Source organism: Pieris napi, chromosome 19 (genome assembly GCF_905475465.1).
Source record: "Pieris napi chromosome 19, ilPieNapi1.2, whole genome shotgun sequence".
Classification (NCBI taxonomy): Eukaryota; Metazoa; Arthropoda; class Insecta; order Lepidoptera; family Pieridae; genus Pieris; species Pieris napi.
The window spans coordinates 7,327,545-7,349,459 of NC_062252.1; the positions used below are offsets into that span (position 1 = coordinate 7,327,545).

Here is a 21,915-nt window from a genome sequence, read left to right on the forward strand (position 1 = left end):
GAGTAATGTTCCGCTTTCGTCAATCGTAATAAAATTATTATTTTTGTTTTATATGATAATTCTTTTGCGTTGAGATATAAAAGTAAAAGTTACGTTTTCACTAAGTATATATTTGCGGTATTAATTATTTATCCCTTTTATTGTAATATGGTTTAAATACTCTGTGGTGCATGTTTGACAATCTACTCAGATGTCAGCTCTGTAAGCTATGGTTTGTGTGTTTCTAGATTCGGTAGTTTTGCATGGTTTTAGGTAAAATTTGTCAATGAATTATTAGAATAATTTAGTGTATTAGAAAAATTATACCAAATGACTTTTTATTATTAGGATTTTCTTTCGTGTTGTGAATCTGTACGTTGAAGAATTTTTGTAATGCATTTTATAGTCAATACTAAGATTTCGCCTTTACTTCAATCATGCCAAGCGATTTATGATTAATACTGCCTGCGCAATATCACTAAGCTATATAAAGATATATACATCAATACTAAGTTAAATCGATTCTATAACCAAAAAGAGGTTTAATCTCTGCCTTCACATAGCATTAAGTTTTTTTACATTAAAAGGAATAAAAATAAAACATGATTTTACAAGCATATTATATATATTTTTTATAATAATTAAGAATAAATTCTTACATCACAAGTTATAAAATAAATACATTTATTGCCTTAAATTAAGTCAAGTACTCTGTACAATTATTGTTAGTGATGTACAAACGATAAAAAACGTTTAAAAAAAATAAAAAAGGGGCCTTATCAAGAGAAATAATAAGATTTCACATTTTATAATCTGTGTGACAAATCTACGAACAACTTAACAAATTGTGTCAGAATCACAACCAATAGTTTGCATCTTAATTTCATTTCTTATTTAATATTACACAAACTATATCATTGCTCTTCACTTACCCTAAAACAAGAACCATTCTTTACCTTATAATATAATTAATTACATTTAAATTAAGACTATCTAATTTCTAGCGGGTGTTTCCTTATGGACTTGTGCTCTCACACAGCCCTTCGTAATCTCAGATTTATCTCATTCGGTGAGCCAATTTACAAAACACATCGATTATGCTACATCATCGCGACTGGGAAAATTATCTACAACTCATTCTTAGGGTAGATAGAAAATTATTTTTAACATTAACCCAGAGACTAAAGAATCATTATAAAAGATGCTGTTTTAATTATTTCAATTTTAATACCATGACAATTAAATTATAATACATTAAACAGATAATTTTTCAATATAGAAACATTGCATCTGAAGTATTTGTATCTACCCTTAAGATGAAACGGGATTAATTTCAGTGTAATTCAACTATTCACCTCAATCTTCCATATGTTGAGCGTATATTTCACTTGGGGTTAAAACACTTAATAAAAGGCATTGTTCATTAAAGGCCACTGTGACATCCACAATGCACTTCCTACACTATTGTAACAACCTCTACAAAATTTAACAGTTTGCCATAAATATCTTAACCACTTTGTATGTAGCCGTAAGATCGAATAGTATTTCCCATAACAGGTTAGACCGACAACTTCACAGCGACTATGAAGCTTAAAATATCCGCTTTAAGAAATGTCGCTCGAGGCAATAAATATAGTACAAAAATTATCACGAAAATCGAACGTGGCAAATAATATGGCATCAGAACTTTTAAGTACTCGAAAGTGTATGACTAAATGTTGTTCAGAAAATAATTAATTTAATTCAAATACTACTGGCATGGAAGACAGAAAAACATTGCTTTCAGATCAAAAATAAGGAATAAGTTCATTAACAGCTAAGTCTCATGAGCTACTGGCCGGAGAGCCATAAAAATTAGAATATAAACCGATTTCCCTAAAAAATAACTACGACTAAAATGGACAAAATATTGTTACATATAAATTATGTACTCGCGTGTCGTAAGTGACCAAACCGTGGACTCAATTGTTACACAAACATAACGCAGGGTCGGCAATAATTTCAAAATTGACTAGATATCTGTGTGCATAGGAATCGTATAAAATAGCTAAGTAAAGGAACCGATACACTGAAATTCTGGCGTTTGCATATAAAAATTATTATTGCCATTGCAAAAATATACTAAGTGTACTTTTAAATTATGTATACTACACGTAACATTTGTACAATTTGTACAAATCTATCAAAACCATTCAGTCACGAACCTAAAACGAACCGTTCAAAATAAAGCTAGACGCAATAGAAAATCTCGTATCCGATATACAAAATCTCACAAAAACGCTAACGAAAATATAATTCACTGGTGTATAATCGATTAAGTACGTTCGCACTCGTTCAGTCTGACGTACGGGCCGCGTACGCGGGGACTCACGACGAGTCCGTCTTTACGGGCCGTGTCCATATCACATTCACATAGCCAGTAGACCGACACTGGGAACCAGTAGTCATCACTTGGACGGCTGGTAAGGGGGGTAGCCCTGATGCGGCTGCGCAGCCCTACTGCCCGTGGCGTACAGCTGCTGCTGGAAGTTGTGGAACTGCGCCGCGTAGTTCGGGTCGGCCGTCGAGGGCACCGCGAATCCCTGGCCCTTAAACCCGGGGTTGGGGCCTCCCATCGAGGGGGGCAACGGCTGCGCCGCTCCCATTCTCACGTTCCCGGGACCCATGCCACCCTTCACTCCTCTGAAATTGGGGCCGCACATCGGATTAGGGCCCGGCCCGCCGAAGGGGTCCCCTGCCATTTTGGGGGGTGAATTAAAACCGGCCGGGTAGTGGGGCATTCTCAGCATTCCTCCGGGCGCTCTCATGACCCCTCGCATGCCGCCCTCCATGTCCATTGCTCTCGCTCCAGGGAAATATTGCACGCCTTTACTGCTGTCCATTTGCATAGGATTTGTGACTCTCTGTAAGAAGTCTAAACTGGGAGGGCCCCTGGGACCAGTGTTGCAGGGCATTTGGGGCCTCGTTGGCAAGTATTGAATTGTGTTAGGTGCGCTCGCTTTCACTTGAACATTTGCTCCATTAAACGGTGGCATTTTCCCTGCGCCACTCATACGTGGTCCTAACATCGAGGCATCGGGGCCCATGGGCCCCATCGGTCCACCCATGGGACCACCTCCCATTTTAGGACTAAGATTCATGTCTGAGGGAAAGTCGCCGCCCCCCATCATACTTTCCATGGGACCACCTAAACCTGGCCCACCCATTCCTTCCATATGGCAACCTGAAAGTTATAGTTGTTTTTAAATTATAATCCATATAAAGCACTTGAAAAATCAATATGTAAAAAATATTAAATTTACTTTATATATTTAAAATAAGTTATTTAAATTACAATCAAAATAATCACCACTTACCTAAATCATTCATCATCATGTGCGGGTGTCCATGCGGATGCATTGAATGGTGATGTTGCATATGATGGGGACCTGATCCAAAGGGTCCCATTCCTGACCCGTTGGGCCCCATTGGCCCTGATGAGCCGGGCCCACCCCCAACCGTATTCGTTAACTGTTGTGACATTTGTGCTAAAGAAGAGATCGGGTCAAAGGAGGACGTTGCGGGGCCCATGGGTCCATTGGGGCCCTGGTTGGGATTGATGGGAATGTTGTCAGGCCTATTCATACTACAGGGCCCTGGAAAAGGCCCAGGTAAACTCGTACTGTTCGGGCCGCCTGATAACGTCGTCTGAAACAATGACACAAATACGGGTTAGGAATTGTTAACGAATTATGTCAATTAGAAATTCTTCTTCTAAGACTTTATTAATTTATTTATTCAGAAGATTTACAGCATAATACAGAAGTAGATGTGTATATATATAACATTGTGAGCCAAATAAAAATCTTCACATATAGTTTTTCTTAAATAAGAAGGGAAACATGCCAAATATTTTGGTTGTACAACAACTTAGTAAACAAATAAGGAATGGTTTTAGGATTGTTTAACTTATACTCTGATTTTTAATTCCGTAGAATTCTGACAGCCATAATTTTTTGACATGTCAGAGATTGCGAACCTTTTTAACCGGGCACATTTTTCGATATTCAATACGAGTCTGAACATCTGAGTCTATGCATACATTTTATTGTTAGTTAATGTATCCATTTTATTAAGTGCCTTGCTCCACATTAAAAGTGGTTTAACGGCGAGTCATAATTACGTCCCATAACAGTAAAAAACGCACAATTAAAGAAAACATTTTTTTTAAGGTTTTCTAAACCTGGAATTAGTAGGCAGAGATGCCAGCTAAAGAATAAAAAATATTGTTCGTGATATTGAAATATTTGTTATTTTTGTATTAGATCACTTGGGAAGTAAATATTTTGATTTACCTTTTTGAAGGTAAAACATCTTATAAAATACGTAGCATTTTTTTTATTGTTCTCAAATGGGTCAAATTTGTCCTTTTTCGGTGGAGAACTTTTTTAGTAGCAACACTTATGAAATGTCAGAATTCTACCGAATGAAAGATCAGAGTTTAGCAGTAATTAATTATGAATTATTGAATAACCCTTACTTCTGTATTGGAGGACATAGAATCGTCGGGGTGTGCTTGTGACATAGTGGTGACGGCACAACTGCTTTTCGCACAAGATACAGCATACGGTCCCTGGTTCAATCCTGACGAATCACGTTGTGGGGTTTTCGAGGCACTTTCTTGATTAGACCTATTTGACGACGGACTCGGTCTTGACTTCTCATCTGTTAAAACATATTCAACCTTCAGTGAATAATTTATTTAACTTTTCAAGCTATAGTATTATACGCAAAATGTAAATATCCTAAAAACTATAATTACTAATTTATTTATATTAAAATTTACTTACAATTACAACAATAAAACTTGTAGATATATTTCTTTATTAGAATTTTTTTTAAAGTTTAAGTTTCCGTTCTAACTTCCAAATAAAAAAAATACTTACATTGACGACTTTTAATTCATTAATACATTTTTAACAAAAATAAAACAGGATATCCCTTATATAAACACATAAATACCTGTACACTTGTTTCCTGCGTTGGGTGTCTGTGGATTGTTAAAGTTGGGGCTCTGTTCGAGTGAGAATCGACCCGCTCGTTGCTCCGAATGCGATGAATGCGGCTCTGGCGTTCCCGGCATCATACTGTATAAACAGTTAATTTAATTTTTCGACATTTTTCTTTTACATATGTATTATGTTTATTTAAAACCAACCAAAGTATATAGATTACGGAGATGTAGTGGGTTGCTGCATATCGCCGAGGCGTAATTACAATTACACTCTGTACAAATATATTCTCAAATCTAATGAAATAGTTAACTAAATTTTTCTATGTATTTTGACATTTTTTAATATACTTATTTATATTACTGTCTAAATACACATTAGTGAATGCTAATAGTTGGCAGTCTTTAGTAAATGGAGCAAGGAACATGATTCCAACATAATATGCAACCAAATATCAGTGTTGGCCTAGTGGCTTCAGGGTGCGACTCACATCCTTGCGGTCGTAGATTCTATCCCCGGCTGTGCACCAATGGACTTTCTTTCTATATGTGTATTTAACATTCGCCTTATACCGAGAAAATCGGTATCAAGCACACTACTTGCCTATTGGGAGCGTTCAAGTATTACGTGACGTAATTTTTGGAGATAATTGACCCAAAAATAACGCGTAATTCAACCCCCGCCCCGCATCCTAACATTTTATTTTTTACAAAAGGGAATAACACCCTTCCCCCCCCCCTACCCCCCCAAATTCGATACGTAATACTTGAACGCTCTCATTACCAAATGAAACAGATTCAGAAATCTGAGGACCAGACCTAAAAAGGTAGCGCCTGGTATGTATATCATAGACCCAAATAACCAACTATCTTAGTCAATACTAAACATCGAAAAAAATAAGTACTAAATCCTATTACATACCCAGCCGGTGATTTTTGATTTGAACTCGACTGCGGCGTTTGACCTCCGCTATTCGAAGGTGGCCCGTTGTCCTTTAACGACGTGTTCGGCTGTTTCTGTATCGTCAACTCTTGGCCTATAGAAAAATATTATTAAAAATTCAGTCTCACTAATTTCAGGGACCTAATTGCTGCATAGAGTAGATAATCACAGTACAAGAGCCGCCAAAGGAAGCACAATACGCAAGATGACCCAACGGTACAAGGTGTTCCAACGAATTAGCCATAGAGTATGAAATTGTTAGCACATTTTCACCAACCACCAATGAAAACATAAAATGATAGTTAAAAAGCAAGCGTTAAGTAACCCCCAAGCGTTGGGTTACAGCGACAAACAATGTTACCTTCGAATTGGTTGAGATAGGATATTTGTTGCGGAGATGGGACGGGCATCAAACTTGGCTCCTTGCTCTGTTGGTTCTTCTGACGTTGGGCGGCCAGACATTGCAGCGTACGCACAAACACACCATCGTCCAATTTCTCCAATATCTCTATTGGCCCAACATTCGCCAATGTTCGGTCCCAATATCACACGTTGGGATTCAAGCGTCAAGCGTTTGCGGAGGGGAGGGGGAAAACAAAAAATTCGCATTACAACTACAGAAAAACAAAAAAGTCGGAGCGATGTAAAAAAATAAGCATTCCAATAATATCGTGGTTGGGGAAAATGTCTAACATTAAAAAAAACATGCATTCTACTTCTATGGCTCACACTTCAAAATCAACTAAAATCCTATTAAATTAATAGTTTTTAAATGTTTTATTTTTGCACTTTGACAGCAGTACAGTGCAATTATTAAACCAATTGTAAAAATCAAGAAAAACCATGCATATATGCGCCAAACTTATAAACTTTTGGCGTATGTGAATACGCGATCGTCCGCGTTCTCTGTATGAAAGGGATAGGTATACGTTCGAATGGTGAGTGCGAAAAGGACAGCTATATTTTAGTCGGTTACCTGGTGGATCGTGTTTGTGTTGTGGCTTGCAATGTGCGGGGCTGCTTAGAGCTGATCCGGCTCTCGGCGCTTCAGACGTAGGCGTGCCTTGTGACGGGGATTGAGTTGCTATATCAAAAATATTATTTAGCCTAATTTTTAAATACCTAGTATTTTAAAAACTATCCAAAACGAATTAATGCCTATATGGTTCGTAGGGACTGATATTTTTTTAAGCTATTGCATAGATTTTATCGCGGGCTTTGAGCGCGGCGACCGAATCAAGAAATTCCGTAACGAAAAAAACCTAACACACGATGACGTAATATAGGTGCGGCAAATACGCGTGTTAGAATGGGACAGAACGCATACTGCGCATTCTCATCTCTCTGACGAGATCGATGACGTAGCGTGAGCGTGGCCGGTGCAGTCGGTACGCGTTAGAGTGAGACAGACTATACGGGCGTTTTAGTCTGAGTCTGGCAGAGTGGTAGATTGAAAAAATATCAAAGAAAAAAAAACTGCATAAATAAATAATTATAATTGCATAAGTTGATAAAAAATGCTATGCAATAGCTTACCGCGGCAGTCCAGGAGTGCCACACGTGTTTTATTTTTTAAATAATAATTTAGACTGTCTCGTTCTGCATTCATCAAAAAATAAGAATTTACCTATAGGTACCGAGGCAGATCTATGAAGGGGCGAAGCGCCATAGGGCGGCGGAGGAAGGCATCCACCTCTCTCCGAACACGGGGACTTCACTTGTGTACCTGTATACATACATTATTTATGCACACGAAAATAATGTAAGAAATTAGCGTTTGTATCCCTCAAAGTATATGCATATTAATCCCATATCAAATAAAATATATAAATTTAAATAATAATTAATTAGTAAGTAAGTAACTATTTATTTTAATTCCCATATTTAAATTAATTTAGTCTTCATTCTTTATAGTCAATCGACCTTCTGTTTCCAAAAATATTTGTAATAATTACTAAGGGAGCGTTCAAGTATTACGTCACGCAATTTTTGGAGATTATTGACCCCCCCCCCCCCCCCCATTTAACGCGCCGTAACGTTTTTCTGTACCCAAGTGTATAGTAAACGTTTCGTGACCACCTAGTGACTCTTTATACCTAAAAGTTACCATTAAAGTGTAAAAGTACTGGAATGTCGAAAATAATATTAACAATAACGACTTAATTCAATCCCCGCCCCGCATCGTAACGTTATACTAAAGGACCCCTCCCACTCCCCCAAAATTCGTTACGTAATTCTTGAACGCTCCCTTAGTCAAAATATAGTTTTATTACCTCCAATTTGGTAGTTACTGTTTTATTAATAAATAACATTGAAATTTTTACTATGATACCACTTATATTTTTTCCATCCTTGGTACCTAGTACCTACTTTTAACCCCCCCCCCCCCCATAAATCAGCCTTTGGCTAAAAAGTCGCCAACTTCAGACGGAAACCTAACAGACTGAGAATTTCTATTTAATTTGCCGTCTAGGTCCAAAAATATCCATGAATCCATACCTAAACTTTCGTCACCATCCGATTAAACGCATATTAATTTATAGAAAGCTGTATACTTACTGAGTTCGGTGTCCATATTCTTGTCATCAAAGAACTGATGCTGTAGTTTCTGCCAGTCTATGTCGTGTCCTGGGCTTTTGGGGCTTCGAAGAGCATTCTTGTGTTGCCCTGGCCCATCGCCACCCATCTGAAAATACATAGTTCATAACAGTTACAACGGAGTACCCATTAAAAGCATTAACATTATTTCCAACCGAGTAAAAAACTGCAAGAATATATGGTAATTATTATTATCCGTTCTATTTAGAAAAACTATATCATTTTTAGAACTGTGTTGACATCAGCTTACTACTCTCATTCCTGAGGTAGTAGGATTGAAGTCCGGCTATGAGTCATTGAACTTTGACAATAATTCACATCAAAACAATTGGTACAGTGAAGGGAAATATTGTGACAAATGCGGAATTCCTTATCAAATTGGCTGGGTCAGGCACAAAAGGCTATAATTAATAAACTTACCTATTAAAAAATAACAAATATCACGAAAAAGATAACTCAAACTCAAAATAACTTCATAAACAAGTACTGAATTGGAGCAAATGAATCCCAAGGGCTAGGATCATTTCAATATTCGTCAAATTTATAAAAAGCTTTATTGATTAATTTACGTTGAATTTATTCAGTGATAATTCTCTAATTTCGCTTGGTAGTTTGTTGTAAAAACGAATACAATTATAATATTATTTACAATTTACAATTATAATAAATTTCCTATGTATGTAACATGCGTTGAAGTATTATGTCAAGCAATTTTTGGAGATTATTGACACGCGCGCGCCCCCCCATGTAACGCACCGTAACGTTTTTCTGTATCCAATAGTAAAACGTTTCGTGACCCTTTATACCTAAAAGTTACCATTATGTGGTATAAAGTACTGAAAACTCGAAAATAATACTAACAATAACGCGTAATTCAATTCCCGCCCCGCGTCGTAAAGTTTTATAAAGCCCATAAATAAGAATTATTTATTATTATAGAAAAATAAAAAGCATATAAATTCGTTACGTAATACTTGAACGCTCCCATAGACAACTAAATGAGTTTGAAGATCCTGACAGCTAAGGTATTAATTACCTTCCTTTTTTATCTTAATCATTAATTTAATTTAATAACACAGCTGATATCAACAACTGTATGAGTTATCAATAAGTTGAATTTAGTATACACAAAAATTAATTAGTGTGAATTGAAATACTAACATTTCTCCCCCGTCCGTAGTCATCACACATTCCATGATGGTCTGGTCCGCAATCAGCGTGAGGCACCATTCCTCCCATCATGCCACTTTCCATCATCATCCCACCTGCGGATGATAAGTCAATGAAATAACTTTCCACTCTTTAATACAGTAAAGAAAGATAATATTCATAACCTTCATACAGGGTGGCCAAAAAGTCGTGGATCAAACGCAAATAGGGGATAGATGAGGTCATCATCGGCAAAAAATTGTTCTACGGGAGGTCTCTAAGGTCAACCCCTGCAGAGTTATGATTTATTTTGGTTTTTATATGAAAATTGACTTTTTTTACTAATTCTTCTTAAAATTCGAAAATATCTACATCCTGTATCTTTCTCATAATATACATTAGATTGGTACTGATGAGTTCTTGCGTTAGACATACTATTTATAGTTGTTTATTTAGTGTATTCAAGATAATATTAAGTGATACGATATAACATTTTTTCAAATCATAAATTTTTCTTTACTTTGGACCCCACTGTGAAAAAAAATTACTCCACCGAAAAGTGTCCCTGTACTACAAGTTTTGGTGCATTTAATAGGGATTCTGAAAAGGTATTACACGTGGCCAGGAGTTGCTCTAACATCTTTCTAGGAAGAATTACAAACAACGATTGTGAAATAATAATTGTATTTAAACAATTATTTCTCAATGGTTGTTTGTAGGAAACAAAATATTTTACAATAAAATATGCTCAAAATTCCTGACTCTGACCATAATACTTAATCTGCACCGTCTAATCAAATTCCTACGTAACCCTTCAGCCATCTGTCCAATTTTTTGAATCTAGTCCGATTCACACAGTACTGGTCACAGGTAGGTAAATAATCTATCATAAGTCCGAATCGTTGTTGTTTTTTCGTCCTAGAAAGATATTAGAGCGACTCATGGCCATGTGTAATACCTTTTCAGAATCCATATTAAATGCGCCAAAACTTGTTATACAGGGTCACTTTTCGGTAGAGTAATTTTTTTTCACAGTGGGATCCGAAATAAACAAAAAGTTTTGATTTGAAAAAAAATTATATTGTATAACTTAATATTATCTTCAATACACTCAATAAACAACTATAAATAGTATGTCTAACGCAAGAACTCATCAGTATCAATCTAATGGATATTATGAAAAAGATACAGGATTTAGATTTTTTCGAATTTTAAGAAAATTAGTAAAAAAAAGTCAATTTTCATATAAAAACCAAAATAAATCATAACTCTGCAGGGGTTGACCTTAGAGACCTCCCGTAGAACAATTTTTTGCCGCTGATGACCTCACCTCATCTATCCCCTATTTGCGTTTGATCCACGACTTTTTGGCCAACCTGTATAATATGTACTTAGGTATTTTTTTATCATGTTTAGTAATTCAAAGTTACATGATAATGATAAAAGCAAAAAAAATAGCTTTTCGAAGAATATTTAAGTGGGTTTTATTATTTACCATAACGTAATATAAGTTATTGACACTCATTAAATATTTATTAAATTTAGTTTTAGTATAAATGTAATTTATAATTATAATCCTTTTAAGCAATCAAGAGGCAAAATCTCGAGTCATATTTTTAGTGCATACATGTTTTGTAATTTTTAACTTACCATTCATTGCTGATAAATTAGGCCCAGGCATCATTCTAGGACCCATGTGAGGTCCCCCCATCATACATGGCTTGGGTCCTCCCATTCCTCCCATGGGGTTAGGCATACGCTGGAATTTATTATATGAAGTTAAAATACTAAAACAATAACCTAAGTTTAGTAATAGAGATGCTTTAACAAATAATAAAATAAAATTTATTCAAAAAATAAAATCAAATATTTAACTCCCGGAATTTAAAAAAAAATTAATTAGAAAATAATTTTAAAAAAATTGTTCTGCAAGACTTAACTAAATAGAAAATGATAATAGACTTGATTTTTCTGTTTCTTGAAGCTATTACTATATATACTATATATATATTAGGAAAACTTCTAGATAATATATATTCCGATGAAGATATACATCTCATAAAACAATTTATTGACATCATTTAAAAGCAAAAATGAATATATTATACAAAAATGCGTTGCCAAACTTTTAAAAATGGTTTCTAGTCATTGTAAATGACTGTTAAAAGAAACTTACCCCCATAGGCCCGCCACACCCTCTGCCCATGTGCATATCATTACACATAGCAGACTTCATGTCACCACACGCTCTTATTCCCTTCATCCCACAAGGACCCATAGGCCCCATCGGTCCATTAGGCCCCATCGCAGACATCATAGGCCCGTTAGGTCCCATCATACCATTAGGCCCCATCGAACCGTGGCCACCCATGCCCATACCCGATCCCATTCCACCCATAGGTCCGCCCATCGGCCCGTTAGGCCCCATATGTCCCGGACCCATCGGCCCTCCCATGGGACCATTGGGTCCCATAGGACCCGACATGGTACAGCTCGGGCCCGAGTTCATGCCACTGGGCATGGACACCATGGGTCCGTTCGGTCCGGAGACCATCGGACCGTGTTGGGACATGGGTGGAAAAGACATGTTCATATTGGCTGATGAGTTAGGCGGGTTGATTTCTGAGTTTTGCTGGGGATCCCCTGGTTGGTTGGGATTTGACCCACTTTCAGGGAATAATATCTGTTGCATTTTTCTTATCGTGGCCAATTGTTCCTCGCGATGAGCGCGCTGCTGCGGCGTGAGGTTTTCATCAGGTATTTTTACACCTACGGATGAGACTGAAGCTAAACATGGAATTATGATTCATTGCCGTTAAAGTTTTTTGCAAAATTGTAAATTTCATTTATAACAGTGAAATTTAAAGAAAAACGCTTTTTACCGGATTAAAGTTATGTATTATTATTATAAATTTACAACTATTTGACATAATTTTAAATTTATCCGACGTTTCGCGTGCTTTACAGCGTGCGTGGTCACGGTGACTGAAGACAAAAGATGTTGAATGTCAAAAGGTATCACAGCTGCAGAGAAAGTTGCCTTATCTGTATTTGTTTCCCCGGAGTTGGTATCGACTAAAAGATGGAGGGTTAAAATTATGTCAAATAGTTGTAAATTTATAATAATAATACATAACTTTAATCCGGTAAAAAGCGTTTTTCTTTAAATGTGTAAAAGTTATGTAAATCAAAGACAATACAGTGAAATTTATCATGAAACCAAACTCAAAACAAAAAAAATATTATTAATAAAGTATTTTAATTTGGATATTATTTTTAAACTGTTATTATTGCTTGAAGCCTATATTTTCAATTCCAGTAGTCCATCATTAAAACATTGACAGAATTCTTGTTTTTTAAAGCTCTATGAGATTCCTAAAAAAATTATTCATAGAAGTGTTAAGTGCAAATAATAGTGAAGTCACCTTTAGGGCCGGATTGACAAGAGCTATTGTCTCCGCCATTGTCCGATGAGCCAGCCTCAGAGCACGGCGGTAATTGCGCCGGCCCATTCGACATGCCATTTGACATTACGGAGGGGTTTTTCTGTAATAAGATATTACTAACAGTCATATACTCTGATGTTCAACTTGATGTTTATTAAAAGCCAGAATTAAAATAATAGTAACTTGTATAAGGGAGCATTCAAGTATTACGTAACAAATTTGGGGGGGGGGGTCCTTTTGTAAAACGTTACGATGCGTGGCGGGGATTTAATTACGCATTATTAATAATATTATTTTCGACTTTCCAGTACTTTACACCACATAATGGTAACTTTTAGGTATAAAGAGTCACTAGGTGGTCACGAAACGTTTTATTATACTTGGGTACAGAAAAACGTTACGGCGCGATACATGGGGGGGGGTCAATAACCTCCAAAAATTGCGTGACGTAATACTTGAACGCTCCCTAACAATACAAAACATTGAATTACTCACGGTGTCCCAGGGCATTTCACCATCAGCACCGAGGCCGTCCATGACACCGCAGGACGGGGTGCCCCCTGGAAACCCATCCATGCCCATTTGACCCATTTGGCCCATTTGTCCCTTCATCATCATCATCTGGTTAGGCCCTCCCATCCTGTTAGGCCCCATCATGTTGGGCCCCATGTGACCCATGCTGTGTCCCATTGGGCCCATGTTAGGCCCCATGGGTCCCATCATGTGTCCCATTTGGTTAGGACCCATCATGTTTGGTCCACCCCTCAATCCACCTCGCTTTGCCATGGCCAAGTTGTTCAACCATTGCGCTGGATTCTGTTTGTTGAACTGGCCGATTTTGAGTGGATGTTTCTGAAATGTTAAGGTGAAGTATTTAACTACATTCTACAAGTTGATGGTCAACAGTTTTTCAAATTTAATAATTTTCAGAACACGGAACGTTTACGGAACCGATATCAATCAAATTTGCACACCGTGTGTAGTTTGATCCAACTTAAACGTTAGGATAGCTTACATCTCAATTTATACCCACAAAATTATTTTATTACAAAATATTTGTTTATTATTTGACAGTCACAATTCTAACAGATGGCGCTGTGTTGAAAATACCAACGTTTCACATAAGCTACAATATGTATACATATTAAGTGTAATGGCATAACCACCAAAAAAGCATGGTGGTCCCCATGACTGGTGTTCTCCTACCGATTCCTTGAATAGTTTGCTACTATGTAATATAACAAAAACCTTAGCCACAGCAACGCTTGGCCGGTCTGCTAGTATATTATATTATATAAGTAACTAGCTGTCCCCGCGAACTTCGTTTCTGCTTAATGCCTAGCCTACCTTTTTAGTACATACTAACATGGAACATTTTGCTCTGCTACTCTAGAGAATGTTCGGTTTTTCGGAATGAAAACTTTTTAGGTTTTTCTGTGATTTTTCTCTATACAATCCTCAGAGTTCAAGTTCTTAACTAACAAATAAAAAATATGGGTTGATCGTAGAGGGGTAGATGAAAATTAAGGGTTGTATGTATTTTTGTATGCTGTATCATAAAAAAAATAAAAACAAAAAATTTTGTCTAAAAAATAAAAAAATATTTTTTGGAGTGTCCCTTATGATTTAGGAATTTGAAAGATAGATAGTAGCTGATTCTGAGACTTACTGAATATACATAAAAAAATTCATAAGAATCGATCAAGCTGTTTTGGAGGAGCATGGGAAAGAAACTTTGTGACACGAGAATTTTATATATATAGAGATGTATTATGGGAATGACCGGCAACAGAATTACAGAATAATGATTTTGTCTATATATATATATAAATATAATTATTTTGTTTCTACAAAATTTTCAGCAATAAACTAAAAAAAAATATTCTTTAAAAGGTTTCTATCGACTTAACATAATCCCTTACATACATCTTTGTCTAACTACTGAGTAATGGTGACCAATATTATGACAATGTTTAATTGTAAAAATTTTACCTCTAGGTACTTCTTTGTGTTGGGTTGAGCGCAATGGTATGCAATGATGGAGTGGTTCTGACCAGATATGACAGCTTCAGCCGCTTTGTTGGCGAGTAGCGTAGAAAAGACAAATATTTGACTTTGCTGCTGGGAAAATAAATATATTAATAAGATTTCCTATTGGAGAATATGTTTTGTGTTTTTTATATGTATTCCGCTGTCTTTTTTCTCTTTTTGCTGAGTTAAAATAAGCAGTTGGAATACTAAAGAAGGAAATAATTTGTCTAGGATGATACTTAAAAATGTGTTGAAAACATACAATCTTTTTTTTCTTTTTACAATTTTATTATTATTATTATTTTGTGTGTTTCTGTGTGTGTGTTTCGTTACTAATAATATTATGTCTATGTCTATTTAAAGATTGCTTCACCAATCAGGTCCTGTCATAAGTAATGTATAACATAATACATTAACACATAATTTTTACCTCCATACTCCCTGACTGTTTGCTAATGACATTTGAGGGTAGGGTTTGTGCTTCACTCGACATGGGACCCATCGACACCCCTGGACCCATTGGCCCAGACCCACCCATGCGACAGGAACCCATGCCATCCGGACCATTTGGATTTCGGCAATTTTGGTTGCCATCCTGTAATGAGTATTTAATATATCTGAGATACATACAGATGACACTTAAATGATATTTTTGACCTGAAACACCATTTCGGTAAACCTAATATTTGTGTAAATCGTTGAGTTACATTCGCGTGTGAACTTATTTTTTTTTATAGAACAGGGGGCAAACCAACAGGGGGCAAACGGGCAGGAGGCTGATCTGATGTTATGTGATACCGCCGCCCATGGACACTCAGAGGGCTCGCGAGTGAGTTGCTTTCCTTTTAAGAATTGGTACGCTCTTTTTTTCAACTGCAAGAATGTACTTTCTGCTGTTTCGAAGATACCAAAATACCAATAGAAATACAAAACATTATACACAGATTACCAACTGATTCATAAAAAGTTCGATTCTAAATTGTTCCATTATATTGCAGCATTGGTTCATATTAAAATTTCATAGTAATTTATTATTGATTTGTAGTTATAATTAGATTTTTATGTTTCATCGTGTATAGTCCAAGCAAATGATTTGAATATCACCTTATTTTCGTAAACCTGTAATTGTCATACCTGTATATTTCCCGCATTACTTCTCAGTCCCGTCTGAGGGTCAATGATGTCATTGGAGTCTGAAGAAAGTCGCTCGGATTTCATCGATCCGGGACCTCCCAAATCACACTGTGGCGATTTTGTTGGATCACCTATGAGATATACAAATATATTTTCAAAAAATATTTATCGAGTATACAATTATTTTAATGTTGTTGTACTTTTTATGGAACATTCACGGCTTTCCTTATTTCCCCGATGTTTGTTATGAAATAGGAAACGCCTGAGACACTATCTAATATATAAAATTCTCGTGTCACAGTTTTCGTTGCCATACTCCTCCGAAACGGCTTGACCGATTTTGATGAAATTTTTTTTGCTTATCCGGTATCTATGAGAATCGGCAAACATCTATTTTTCCTCCCCCTAAATGTTAGGGGTAGTCCACCCCTAAATTTTATTTATTATTTTTTAGACAAAATTTTTAATTTCTATTTTTTTATGATACAACATACAAAAATACATACAACCCCTAACTTTCACCCCTCTACGATCAACCCCTATTTTTTTATTATAAATGATATAAATGGCAAAGCGACGTTTGCCCGGTCAGCTAGTTTTAATATAAATATATCGAATGAACTAAAACCAGTTTTTAATACAGTTAGCACATTGCTTAGTATAATATAATATATAATAGTATAGTATACATATAACATGAGTCACAAAAAGGCGATCTTTTGCGCACTTACCGCAAAGGTCTCGGTTCATTTCTCGGAAAACGCTTGTTTTGCATAAATGCCGAATTTGGTTGACTGACTAACCAAAATTATTTATTGAATTATTTTTATATACTAGTATTACAATTAATTAAGTATTTACCTTAACTTTAAATCAAAGTACTTAATTATCTTACTGCAGTAAAACCAAGCTAAGTAAACTAACTGTAAAGTAGTTCTGTATTTCTCAATGTTGGAATTTAAACTTTATTCAAAGTACATAAAAGTTATAATTGCTTATTTCAATCTTACAAATAAGCTACGTTAAGAAATCGGACACAGGTAGACGAGTAAGGTTTTTTATTATAGGGTCAATTAGAGATTACTTATTTTACCTGCTTATGGATTATTCTAGGAAATTTTACAATTGTACTGTTATGTTAATAAGTTTCGTTTTTGACAAACTTTAAAAACAATAAATCTTAAATGCTGTAATTTCAAAAACCTATTTTTTTTATATAATAGGGGGGGCAAACGAGCTTGCGGAACGACCAAAAAGGGCAGTCATCGCAGCCATTTTTAGTGGGTGCGTTGCCGGCCTTTGATTTTTTAACATTTGGAGCTCGTATCTCTGAGGGAAGACTCCCACCGGGAGTCGATTCCACAGTTCGCTAGTTCGCAAAAGAAAATGCCTTGTGAAACGGACCGTGGAAGACCTCCAACCATCAAGATGATGTTGGTGAAATTTAGAGATCGTACGGCTCGTACGGTATTTGTAGTATATCACCGTTTGTACAATTAATGCTTACTAAACGGACGACTAAACTTACGTGTAATTTAGATGTAAGTACTTAGTATTTGAATACTATAATACATAATAAAAAAAACTCAAGTTTAAAAATCAATTTTACAATACATATACATTTATTGTCAGTTGTTTTTTTTTATAGTACAGGGGGCAAACGGGCAGGAGGCTCACCTGATGTTAAGTGATACCGCCGCCCATAGACACTCGCAATGCCAGAGGGCTCGCGAGTGCGTTGCCGGCCTTTCAAGAATTGGTACGCTCTTTTCTTGAAGGACCCTAAGTCGAATTGGTTCGGAAATACAAAATGTTTTCGTATCTCCGTAAAATAATAATTATACAATAACGCTACAACTGTTTCATTCATATAAAGACACTTACCATCGCTATCCATTAGGCCATCAATCTCCGTCTTTATGCCATCAACACCCATATCGGCTGAACCATCTTCCGCGCTACCTTGGCTGTGTGGTTCCATCTTCACTCTGTGCGGCCCGTCATCGGGCTCCTTCTTCAGGGCTGCTGGTGTCGGTAATGACGCTGACGGCGGTCGTGAGCCGTGCCCTAACGAAAGGTTTAATTTAAAGTGTAACTTCTATACGGGTTTAATTTTGTTATTGAGTGTTGTCAAATTAAAAATATATGAATTTTCGTTGCCAGTTGCTATTATCTATGTTTCTTACAGTTTCTTTTATGAGGTAAACCCAGACTAGACAATAAGTCAATATTACAAACAAAAGAACGTACACAGCTGCAGTTCTTGTTATTTCGGCAATTTAAAAAGTACTGATTATTGCTGATTATTTTTCTAGAGTACAAACAGTAGACTTGTATTGTGCAAATTACTTAAGGTATTAAAGAAAAATACACTACATAATCAATAAAAATGCAATGATAACTTCCAAATAATAATTTTTACATTTGTATTCATGTTGTAATGCACATATTGTTTCTCTGATACCGCAGTGTGGCAGATCTGACTTTCATCTTTCTTACTTTGGTTAGGGCAACGTTAAAAGAAAATAACATTTCGTAATTTTTTTAAAGAATATCGACGTGAATTTGTTGAAAAATATTCTAGACCTACTTTATACAAATATTCTTGCTTTTGAAAGTAAAATAGCTTAAATGATTTGAATGATTTATTAACGAAAATCGTGTTTCAAGATCGAATATAATATGTATTTCTGTAATATATAAATAAATAAATGTATATGATATTATTAAATAAAATATATTATATAAAACATACTTGATAATTTCCTCAAATACAAAATTAAAAGTATATTTATTATATTATTTTATAGTGCCTATTCATATAATTCGAGCAGCAGTGTGCTAACTACATCTTGCATATTGACTTAGTATTGATTGTTCATTATAGTTTGCATTACAATAATTCCTCATAATTTCCTTATTTAGTATATCTGTATAAATCAATCCAACTAGCTTTTCTGTTTGAGATCTTTTTAAAAGGTTGTATAAAAATGTAGTGGATAGCTATTTAGTTTACTGATGACTATCTATCACCTATAATTTTATTCATATTTGTTTTGCTTAACATATACTATTTTTAACAAACCTCTAAGTTTTCGTGAGTTGTTTTAAACATATAATTTATCATGTTTACCTATATTATATGTATAGATAATTAAATGAACATAAAAGTTTGTTTGTACATGAAGTTAATTAAATGCTCTAATGAATTTAATGCATTCCTTTGATACCTGTTTATAATGATCCAATGCAATCTAATAGATTTTTTAATTTGTTTAGTTCTTAACTGATTTCTAAACTGTAATAATAACCTTTGCTTTTTAAGGGTTTTATTTATTTCACATGCTATAAACATGCATAAAATTAGAATAATTTCAATTGATACAAATAATATAATCAATTATATACACATATAATGTAAAACACAGTACTAATAAGATTACTATAACTAATTTCATAATTAGAAACAGCTATGGAAGAGTGAAATGACCTATTACAGGCATGTTTGGTTACTAGGTAATTTAAGTCACTGCTGTATAAGATAGTTATAACATATAAACTGTGGCATAAATTATAAGCATTTGAATATTTTGTTTATTAATGTTAAAGTATCAACTTACTAAATTTCCTATCAAGTCCTAAATTTTGCTAAAAAAACAAAAGGATTGTATTTGACTTCCCCTTTTTACCAGATGACTTTAATAATATTTAAATTTTATTATAAGTATATGTAGTTTAATATTTATCTTATACATTTAGGAAATTCCATTAAATGCTATTTAAGTACCTGGTTCTGTAGGGTCATTGGGCTCATCTTTCAGGCGGGCACCTCCGCCTTTCTCCTTCTCCTTGATCATACCCCTACGTGCCTTCGCCAACTTGACTAGAAAATTACACTATTAGTTTCAAAAACCAAAGTATCACGACAATTGTTCACAGTTATATTTTCATATTTTTGTAAGTATGATTTTGCATAATTTACAGTGTATGGTTTGTTTATTTTAAGCTGTAAAGCAATATTACAATCTATATAATTAAATGCTTAATATTTCTGTAGTAAAGTGATAGAAATATATGAAACGGATACAGAAATTCACATTTCTGTTTATTTACCATGCAGGCATCAAAATTTAATAGATAATTAAGTATTTGTCAAATTAATTGAGTACTATATAATAATTGTAAAGTTATCATAGTTCAGAATCATCATTATCCTCTTATCAATTAAAACAGGGTTTATTTTAATATAAAAATATAGTTGTATAATTGCACTTAAGCCGTATTACAAAGTGTTAGAGAAGTTAGATTTTTTACATCTTCTACACTTTTCAAATTTGGGTTTGTAGATACTTTTATGAATAAATTCAAACTATATGTCATGATTTTAGTTCAAAGCCTAAATAAATAATTTATGAATTGAAAAATTGAATAAAGATAAATTATTTTAGAGTTTTGTTGTATTTGGATTTTGGATACTGGAGAAAACTATATTTATTTGTTAGAATGAGTAAAACTATGATTTTACCTAACTTTTTAAAATAGAATTTAAAATCAGTATGGTGAAATTATTAAATATTGTGTGTAAACAGCACTTATAACAATTGTATACATACAAAATTTCGAGGATCTTTCGTCACGGGCGCAATAATTGGCACATATCCCACAAATTAACCGAGAGCCACTTCAGAACGTCATTTACTGCATCGTACAATCAAGATTATTAAAAATAGAGGCGATGTACAATATCACCTTATTAAAAAGTTCCCGACGCTTTTGACTAACCAATACACTAGACCTATTATGCTAAAATTTTATTTTATAGTTAAATTAAACCGCATTATGCCATTAAAATTCCAGCTTTAACTCTCCATACATAAACAATGAGATAGATCGGGTGTAGACAGGCGCGAAGCACATTAACGCACGTTTATTATGGCCGATTTATTGCAAGGGGCACGCTGTTTCAACAATAATCCACCTTCAGAGATAGCGTCTTATTTTAATTAATATCAATCAAGTGATCTAATTATGGTTTATCGAGAGGTATGCAGCGTGAAACAAAAAATCGGGATCGCTGACATTTTTGTTTATGGTACATGGACGAGACGAGATCCAGAATCCACAAATAGCGAATAAACTAACATGATTACCGCCTCCTGACGGATTCACTTCCACTTGATAACACAAATAATAGTATTTCTTCACATTTATGCAAGATTTTCAATGAAAAAATCACTCTTTTAATGATTATTTTCTTTCTAGCAGCATTTAACACAAATCACCACGCACACACAAGTCACAACACAACATACATAATATTAAGTATAGTATACACAGTAAACCACAGCAACATACACCATTTGGCATTTACAGTTTACACATCCGATGGGATGAACTGAATGGTTGCAGTTTGACGTAACAGTACGACAGTCAACAACTCTACAATCTACTTCTCTCTTTTCCAAACAAAACAATTACGACCAAGCACGAAAAAGAGATAATAACATTATACCAATGCTCTAGTTCTAATCTCGGAAATAATTTAGAATGGTCTATTAGAAAAAGTATTATTATTATATATTATTATATCTCAAATTTTTACTTTTTGTAAGAAATGGGTGATAAAAAACGTTCTTCAATGCAAA

The 21,915-nt window shown here is 34.9% G+C and overlaps 1 protein-coding gene across 1 annotated transcript; it reads right to left on the reverse strand.

Moving 5' to 3' along the window:
• Positions 1-585: 585 nt before the first annotated feature.
• On the reverse strand, positions 586-21,548 carry LOC125059065 (collagen alpha-1(I) chain-like). The gene is made up of 19 exons (XM_047663265.1): positions 20,058-21,548; positions 18,155-18,337; positions 16,271-16,401; positions 15,567-15,731; positions 15,098-15,223; positions 13,601-13,957; positions 13,085-13,205; positions 11,836-12,440; positions 11,310-11,418; positions 9,672-9,775; positions 8,472-8,598; positions 7,540-7,638; positions 6,889-6,996; positions 6,274-6,420; positions 5,892-6,006; positions 4,981-5,105; positions 4,499-4,683; positions 3,336-3,666; positions 586-3,202 (listed from the first exon to the last, which is right to left on the reverse strand). Exons 1-19 carry the CDS (start codon positions 20,125-20,127, stop codon positions 2,427-2,429), a joined length of 3,984 nt encoding a protein of 1,327 aa, XP_047519221.1. The 5' UTR covers positions 20,128-21,548; the 3' UTR covers positions 586-2,426.
• Positions 21,549-21,915: the final 367 nt, after the last annotated feature.